The 8,937-nt window shown below is 38.6% G+C and overlaps 1 protein-coding gene across 1 annotated transcript; it reads left to right on the top strand.

Moving 5' to 3' along the window:
* The first annotated feature begins 1,498 nt into the window (after window positions 1-1,498).
* On the top strand, window positions 1,499-3,073 carry LOC142139849 (general transcription factor II-I repeat domain-containing protein 2-like). Its single transcript, XM_075197713.1, has one exon. It carries the CDS (start codon window positions 1,499-1,501, stop codon window positions 3,071-3,073), a length of 1,575 nt encoding a protein of 524 aa, XP_075053814.1.
* The last annotated feature ends 5,864 nt before the right edge of the window (window positions 3,074-8,937 follow it).

Genomic DNA, 8,937 nt, shown 5'->3' with positions numbered 1-8,937 from the left:
AAACCTGGAAAATAAAAAGTAAAGAAAATGCCTAACTTGCGGCAGGACCGGTCCGCCCGTTTGCCCTGCACAGAAGCGCCGGCATGTGTTTTTTCATTCATCACGCATGCGCACGATGACGTCATGACGGCGCGGGGGCGCGATGACGTCACTCGCGGCCGCGCTTATGCTAGGAGGAGCGGTTCCAGCAGCGCAGGTGCCATTAATGTCAGCCAGCAGGTAATTAATTAATTAATGGACAATTACTGTATTAAATACATTACTATTATTATAATTAACTACCTTCACTAACATTGTGCTTTACTATTAACTCCTCTGGGTTGGTCCTCTGCATTTACTCAGATGTAAACTGATCATGTGCTATTTAACCTCTGAGTACTTCTGTGCCACAGTCGAGCCTGATCGATCAGAAAGGAACTTATATCATTGGGTATCTGCACATTAATTCATAAAAAAAGGCTAATGCCACTCCATTACTTTATATGCTACTCAAATACAAAATCACTAAATATACCCCTAAATCAGTACACCACTCTCCTAACTTACTAACACCATCATTTTACTTTATATGAAAATATAACTATAGAGACATAGGTCATCTGAATTTAAACTACTTATATAAAGCCAGATGTTTAGTAAAATAAATCCAATACGCCTCACCAACCCAATATCTAAGATCAATAATTGAGAGCAAGATTAATTCTTTAGCATAGGTTCTAAATCAGTGCTAAAAGACAGAATTAATTAAATGAGTATTTAATCAGAGTTAATATATTCACAGTAATTACAAGTACTTTATGTGCTAGTGCACAACTGCTGCCAACTGAAAAGCAGGTCTATATGACAGCTGAGTGTAACAGCAATAGTGTGTGTGCCTAATAGTGTGTCTGTGTCGCAAATTGTGTGGCAAATAGTGTGTGTGGCTAATAGTGTGTGTGGCAGACAGCCCTCATTCCAGCATCCTTACTCCCAGGTAAGCCACTTTCTGGTAGTCTCCTGTCGCTCACCTCCATCCACATAGCTCCCTATTTAACCAAGATCCTCTCTCACTCCAGGTCTTCATTCCCGCAGTCCTCATTCCAGCATCCATAAAGGCAGACAGCCCTCATTCCAGCATCCATAAAGGCAGACAGCCCTCATTCCAGCATCCATAAAGGCAGACAGCCCTCATTCCAGCATCCATAAAGGCAGACAGCCCTCATTCCAGCATCCTTAAAGGCAGACAGCCCTCATTCCAGCATCCATAAAGGCAGACAGCCCTCATTCCAGCATCCATAAAGGCAGACAGCCCTCATTCCAGCATCCTTAAAGGCAGACAGCCCTCATTCCAGCATCCTTACTCCCAGGTAAGCCACTTTCTGGTAGTCTCCTGTCGCTCACCTCCATCCACATAGCTCCATTAATTTAAAAGGGAAATCCGCAGCATAGTGCACATAGTAATCACATTGATTATGAAACTATGGTTTCTAAAAGTATTATTTTTCATTTAAATTCCAGCATGGCTTCTAACATGTCAAAAAAGAAAACCAAACCCCAAAAAAGAAAAATTATAGATGAAGGAAGAGTGTTCCAAGAAAAGTGGACAGATGAGTACTTCTTTGTTGAGTCAAATAGTAAGGCAATCTGCTTAATTTGCAAGGAATTAGTGCCAGTTTTCAAAAACTACAATTTGAAAAGCCATTACCTGACAAGACATGGTGCGCAATTTAGTGTGTATGAAGGAATGTGTCGTAAAGACAAAATCACTGAACTGCAAAAAAAACTAGCATCTGAACAAAATTATTTTAAAAAAGTATTGATTCAAAGTGATTCTATTGTAAAAGCTAGTTATGTGGTTGCAAACCTGATAGCAAAAAAATCAAAACCGTATTACGATGGTGAGTTTATTAAGCAATGTATGGAAAGTGTGGCTGATATAATTTGCCCGGATAAAAAAGGGGATTTTTCAAAAATCAGTTTGTCTCACCAGACTATAGCCAGGCGAATTGATGATATAGGAAAATCCATCGAAAAAGTTTTGAAGAGTAGAGCTGCTATTTTTAAATTTTATGCTATGGCGATAGACGAAAGTACAGATGCAACGGACACAGCTCAATTGGCAATTTTTATTAGAGGCATTGATGACGAATATAATATCACTGAAGAAATGGCTTCTTTAGTTCCATTAAAAGACACAACTAAAGCAAGCGATTTATATGAAGCAGTGAAAAATACATTACAACGATATTCTTTGTCCTTTGACAACATATCTGGCATAGCTACTGATGGTGCCCCTGCAATGATAGGTAACAGAGATGTACTTGTAAAATTGATAGAAAATGATGCAATTGCCTCCCAAAATTACCGTATGATGAAATATCACTGCATAGTACACCAAGAAAATCTATGTGCAAAAGCTTTAAAGATAGCTAACGTCATGCAGATTGTCATCAAGGCTGTAAATTTCATAAGGTCCAAGGGTTTGAATCATCGCCAATTCCAGGAATTCCTAAAATGTATGGATGCTGAGTATGGGGACATAATTTACTTTTCTGAAGTAAGATGGTTAAGTCGAGGGAAAATGTTGCAAAGATTTTATGATTTGCGAAATGAAATCAAGTTGTTTATGGAATCCAAAAAAAAAGGTGTGCCCGAACTTGACGATGAAAACTGGCTCACAGATTTGGCATTTTTAGTCGACGTGACCACTCATTTAAATGAGTTAAACATGCGTCTTCAAGGTGAAAACCAATTGATCAGTACAATGTTTCAAACTATAACAGCGTTCGAAATGAAACTGAAACTATTGCACTCTCAAATTAAGGCAAACAATTTTATGCATTTCAGCACATTGGCTAAACACGGTCCTGTGAACACCGAAAAATATGCAGCCTTGCTTTTCGATTTGGTACAGGAATTTGAGAACAGGTTTCAAGATTTTAGAAAAAATCAATCATTTTTTCTGATATTTGCAACTCCATTTTCAGTTGACATAAACATATTACCTGGCAATTTGCAAATGGAATGCATAGAGCTCCAATGTGACATTCAACTGAAAGAAAAATTTGAACACGTCTCTTTAATGGACTTCTAAAAGATATATCTACCAAGAGAAAAATATTCCTCACTTCACAATCATGCCTTATTCATGTCATCGCTATTTGGAAGCACCTACATTTGTGAGCAACTATTTTCAAGGATGAATCACACGAAGAATAAAACTAGAACCAAAATATCTGATGAGCACCTTGAGAACTCACTGAGAATTGCAACAAGTTCCATCGAAGCAAATATAGAAGCATTGGTGGCTCAGAAACAATGTCAAACATCTCACTAACTTCATTTCCAAGTAAGTTTAATATGTTAACTATGTTTTCTATGGTTATTTGGATGATCAGCTATCGTTAGTGTTAGTGTATTTTATGTGCAGCCCAAACCAACTCGTCGTCTTCCAATGTGGCCCAGGGAAGTTAAAAGGTTGGACACCCCTGACATAGACGATGAAATGCCATCAACGTCGTCTTCCAAGCCCGATGCCCAATCTCCTAGTACAGGGCATGTAAAATCCAAAAAGCCCAAGTTAAGTAAAAGTAGCAAAAAGAGAAACTTAAAATCATCTGCGGAGAAACGTAAAGTTGCCAATATGCAATTTACGACACGGAGTGGCAAGGAACGGCTTAGGCCCTGGCCCGTGTTCATGACTAGTGGTTCAGCTTCACCCAAGGATCTTAGCCCTCCTCCTCCTCTCCCCCCTACAAAAAATTGAAGAGAGTTATGCTGTCAGCAACAAAACAGCAAACAACTCTGCCTTCTAAACAGAAATTATCACAAATCCCCAAGGCGAGTCCAAGGGTGTTGGTGGTTGCGAAGCTTGACCTTCCCATCACTGTACGGGAAGAGGTGGCTCCTTCCACCATTTGCAGCATGCCCTCTGCATATGCTGGAAGGATCACCCACAGTCCAGTTACAGATTTGGCTAATGAAGGTGTGAATGTTGTACACCGGGAGGAGGATATTGATGTAGCTGGTGGTGAGGAGCATGTTGATGATTATGATGCAGACAGATACCAAATTGCCTTTCTCAATTTCTATTTATATTCTAGATTATATAACGGCTGAATAGTTTTCTATTTTACTCCTAGTGGAGAGGGGATCTGATGCAGACAGATACCAAACTGCCTTTGTCTATTTCTTTGTATATTTGAATTTCTAGTTCTACAGTCTATGCAGGCTGCTTTTTTTATATTCAACTACAAGTGTAGGGCGGGGGGGGGCATAGATACTAGCCACCAAAAAAACGTGGTCTATTTAATTTCACTTTCTAGCTCCACAGTCTGTGCAGCCTGCTTTTTTTTATCTTCAAAGTATTTACAAGCCTTGCAATCTAAATTAACAAGAGGTAGTAACGTGCTAGAACTCCACCCTCTATATGCTGCAGAGGATGGAGGAGCATCAAAAGGCCATTCAAGCCTACACAGCCACCTACGACATAGGAAACCCTAATTTTCTTCCACATCTATGGCTGCGAGGAAAAAGCTCAGTTTTCCTAAAAGAGGCGCTGGCGGGGATGCTGATAACATCTGGTCCGGACTGAAGGACCTGGCAACCATTGCAGACATGTCTACTGTCGCTGCATTGGATGCTGTCACAATTGAAAAAATGGTGGAGGATTATTTTGCTGACACCATCCAAATAGACATGTCAGACAGTCCATATTGTTACTGGCAGGAAAAAAAGGCAGTTTGGAAGCCCCTGTACAAACTGGCTCTATTTTATCTGAGTTGTCCCCCCTCCAGTGTGTACTCGGAAAGAGTTTTTAGTGCAGCAGGGAACCTGGTCAGTGAGCGGCGAAGGAGGTTGCTTCCTCACAACGTTGAAAAAATGATGTTTATAAAAATGAATAATCAATTCCTCAATGAAGTACAGCACTGCCCTCCAGATAGTACAGAGGGTCCTGTGGTTGTGGAGTCCAGCGGGGACGAATTGATAATGTGTGAGGAGGAGGAAGTACACACTGTAGGGGGAGAGGAATCAGAGGTTGAGGATGAGGAAGACATCTTTCCTCAGTAGAGCCTGTTTAGTTTGTACAGGGAGAGATGAATTGTTTTTTTGGTGTGGGGGCCCAAACAAACCAATCATTTCAGCCACAGTTGTTTGGTAGGCCCTGTCGCTGAAATGATTGGTTTGTTAAAGTGTGCATGTCCTATTTCAACAACATAAGGGTGGGTGGGAGGGCCCAAGGACAATTCCATCTTGCAACTATTTTTTTGGCATTATGTGACCATTCAACAGTCATTTGCCATGTTCAAAATGTAAAAGAAAATGCCAACAAATTCAATAAATTAAATCAAAAGTTAAATGCCCTGTCATTATTTAAAACAAGAGGTTTTGACGTGCTAGAATTAGTGTAGTGTTAAGATGTTATAAACACTACACTTGGAACTTGGAGGAGGTATTGTGGCCCCGGTATCAAATTGGGTACCGGGGCCACCCCACTACGCACTCTAGATACTTGTTTGGTGGAATTCTGACCAGTTGAGGGTGTATTTATTTTATTGTGGCCCCGGTATCAAATTGTGTACCGGGGCCACCCCACTACGCAGTCCAGATACTTGTTTGGTGGAATTCTGACCAGTTGAGGGTGTATTTATTTTATTGTGGCCCCGGTATCAAATTGTGTACCGGGGCCACCCCACTACGCAGTCCAGATACTTGTTTGGTGGAATTCTGACCAGTTGAGGGTGTATTTATTTTATTGTGGCCCCGGTATCAAATTGTGTACCGGGGCCACCCCACTACGCAGTCCAGATACTTGTTTGGTGGAATTCTGACCAGTTGAGGGTTTTATTATTATATTGTGGGGAACACTCTATACCACACTACCACTCTATACCACTCTATTTAATACTTTAATTCTATTTAATACTTTAATTCTATTACTAATTCCCATAAAGAGGAACTGCCGCTTCTATTTAATACTTTAATTCTATTAGTAGTTACCATAAAGAGGAACAAATTAAACAAATTTTACCAAAAGTATAATATGACTTACAAACACTACACTTGAAAGATGGAGCCTTTAAATGAAAAAGTCACTCTTCATTGCACGACTATGTGCTACAGGGACAGTTTTTTGGTTTACAAAGTCAACCAATAAGACTTCGACCCTGTCTGTCTTTAACATACTTGATGGGATCTCAATGATGAATGCTCTGTACCATGGTTGGAGGAGGTATTGTGGCCCCGGTACCAAATTGGGTACCGGGGCCACTCCACTACGCAGTCCAGATAGAGGCGTATCAGATATCAAAAAACGTTGACTGTTGCTGCCAAAACCAAAATGTATCCAAATAACCTGTCATCGTTGAAAACAAGAGGTATTGACACGCTGGAACTACACCATGTATATGCTGCAGAGAATGTAGGAGCAGGCAGCTGTGCAGTGCAATTCAGACCATTTGAAGGTGGAGGTATTGTGGCCCCGGTACCAAATTTAGTACCGGGGCCACTCCACTATGCAGTCCAGATAGAGGTGTATCAGATATTAAACAATGTTGACTGTGGCTGCAAAATTTTTAAATAATATTGTGGGGAACACTACACTACGCAGTCCATAAACTTTTTGGGTGGAATTCAGACCCGTGGAGGGTTTTTTAATTATATTGTAGGGACCACTCCTCTACGCAGTCCAGATAAATTTTCCACATCTATATTTATCTACTATTCAAGAGAATTTATATATTCTAATCACACTTTAAGGGCTAGCTCATGTACTGAAATGTTTTTTAAACTTTTTTTATAGAGTATCTTTATCACCTAAAAGGGCTCACAGTATAGGGATTAGTGGGGACTCAAAGTGTCTAAATGTAATAAATCTGAGGTTTCTTTATTTCACTGTTTATGGGATTGTGTATATATATATATATATATATATATATATATATATATATATATATATATGTAAAGCGATTTTAGATTCAAATTAAAGAACATGCTAAGGAAGAGTTAGTAAATGTTGTACCCTTATCCTCCGAATGGGCGGTACTGGGTATTTTGGATAAATCTTTTAAATGTACGGAAATGGCTAAGAAATTGCTTTTTAGAATTTCAACAGTTGCAAAAAATATGTATCTTACAAGTTTGGATGCAATTTCTACCTCCTTCTTTAATGTTATTCAAAGATAAGCTGGTATATGTATTTAAGATGGATTGGATCAAGACATCAATATACAAAGAGAAACAGGTTAAAAAATTATTTAATATATGGGAAAGTTATATAAATTCACTTCCGAATGAAACTAAAAGCTTAATATATAACTGCTTTAGAATTACAGAATGGTATGAGAATAGATTTCAAAATAATGATTTTCCTATTGATTGGTGAACAAAGGGTTGCAAGGAGACCACATTGGAGTAATGATACCTGATACCTATCAGAAATTTTACAATAATATAAAGTTAACTTGTATTTTGAATTTTGATACTAGTGGATGGTATATGGATTTCCATTGTTTTATTGATCTTTCCTTTTATTTCATGTTTTATAATAATACCATGGAATGTGTATGTCATTCTTTATGGATATGTATGTTTTAAATGTAATAGTTCAATAATAATTATGATGGAAAAAAAAAACAATGTCATTATATTATTATTCTTATTATATTATTATTATATTATTATTATTTAATAACCCTCAGTGTTCAGTGGAGACTTTGCCTGATCAGAGTATTATGATCTCAGCAGTGACATCACAACCAGCTGGATTCTAGTGTCCTACAGCTGCTAGGCAATAAGGTTGGCAGTAAGGAGGACAGACACTTGCCCTCATGGAGAGAAGCATGGTAGATTGGCTGTACCAGCGTCAGTTATTTGATATGAACAATATCTTAAAAACCAACGAGGAACATTGGAATGAGAAGCAGGATGAGTGAGTACAGATATATGGTGTATAAAGCATATTGTGGGGAAGATTATTGTACACCTCCGTTGAGGATCATTTTGAGTTAAACCTGTAGATGATTATTAATATTCTGTTTATTAGACAAATATCTAAACATGGTCAGTGAAATGGAGCATTATAATAATAACACTGCAGCACTGAAACTTTATCCAGATAAATCTGTCTAATTACAAATATAATAGAACTGAGATCTCAAGGCAGTGGGGCCTAGAAATGTCAAAATGGGATACATAATGGGAGTGATAGTGATACCCCAGCAATCTGTAGTCGGGAGTGGAGGAAATAAATATTACAGATTGTTCCCCTTAGAATGTTTCAAGCTCATACAAAACAATGTGCAGAAGGAACTTATACTGAGAAGTATTGCAAATTAAGTGTTCATGAGTGAAATTAAAAACATTGCTGCTGTCCAATACCTCACACCCAAATAAATGGCTTAGTGGTTAGTATTATTTATATATGTATAGTAATCACAACCAGGGTGGGCTGTAATGTGCTCCCCATGTTTGTGTGCGTGTCCTCTAAGTGCTTCAGTTTTCTCCCATAGTTCAAAGATATACTGGAAGGTTAATTGGTTAAGTCAGTGTTTGTGTGTCAATGATAGGGTTATAATATTGTATGCTGCACTGTAAATAAGAAGAGTTAGGGATAAAATGGAAAGGACTATTGACAAAATGGAATAGTTCTATTTAATTGAGTGTTGTTACAAGCTAAATATGTGGAATTAAGTGTTCATGGGTGACGTGAGATATGGAATGGGTGGGGCAAGTAAGGCTAAATGGCTACAGGTATGTGCCTATGTGCATGGCATGTACCTTATGTGCTTATTTACCATTCTTAATGGACCCTCTGAAATATGTTTTTTACCCCCAGAGCTCTGAAGAAGAAAAAAAGAAAGAAGAAGAAAAAGTCTCGTCGAGCATTAGATGTAAATCACTGCATACAGGAACAAGCTGGTTCCATTGCTGATGAGGCCTCAGGAGAGATACAACCCA

This window comes from Mixophyes fleayi, chromosome 2 (assembly GCF_038048845.1).
Source record: "Mixophyes fleayi isolate aMixFle1 chromosome 2, aMixFle1.hap1, whole genome shotgun sequence".
Lineage (NCBI taxonomy): Eukaryota > Metazoa > Chordata > Amphibia > Anura > Limnodynastidae > Mixophyes > Mixophyes fleayi.
The sequence above is the reverse complement of the archived record's forward strand: the minus strand, read 5'-3'. Positions and strand labels throughout refer to the sequence as shown.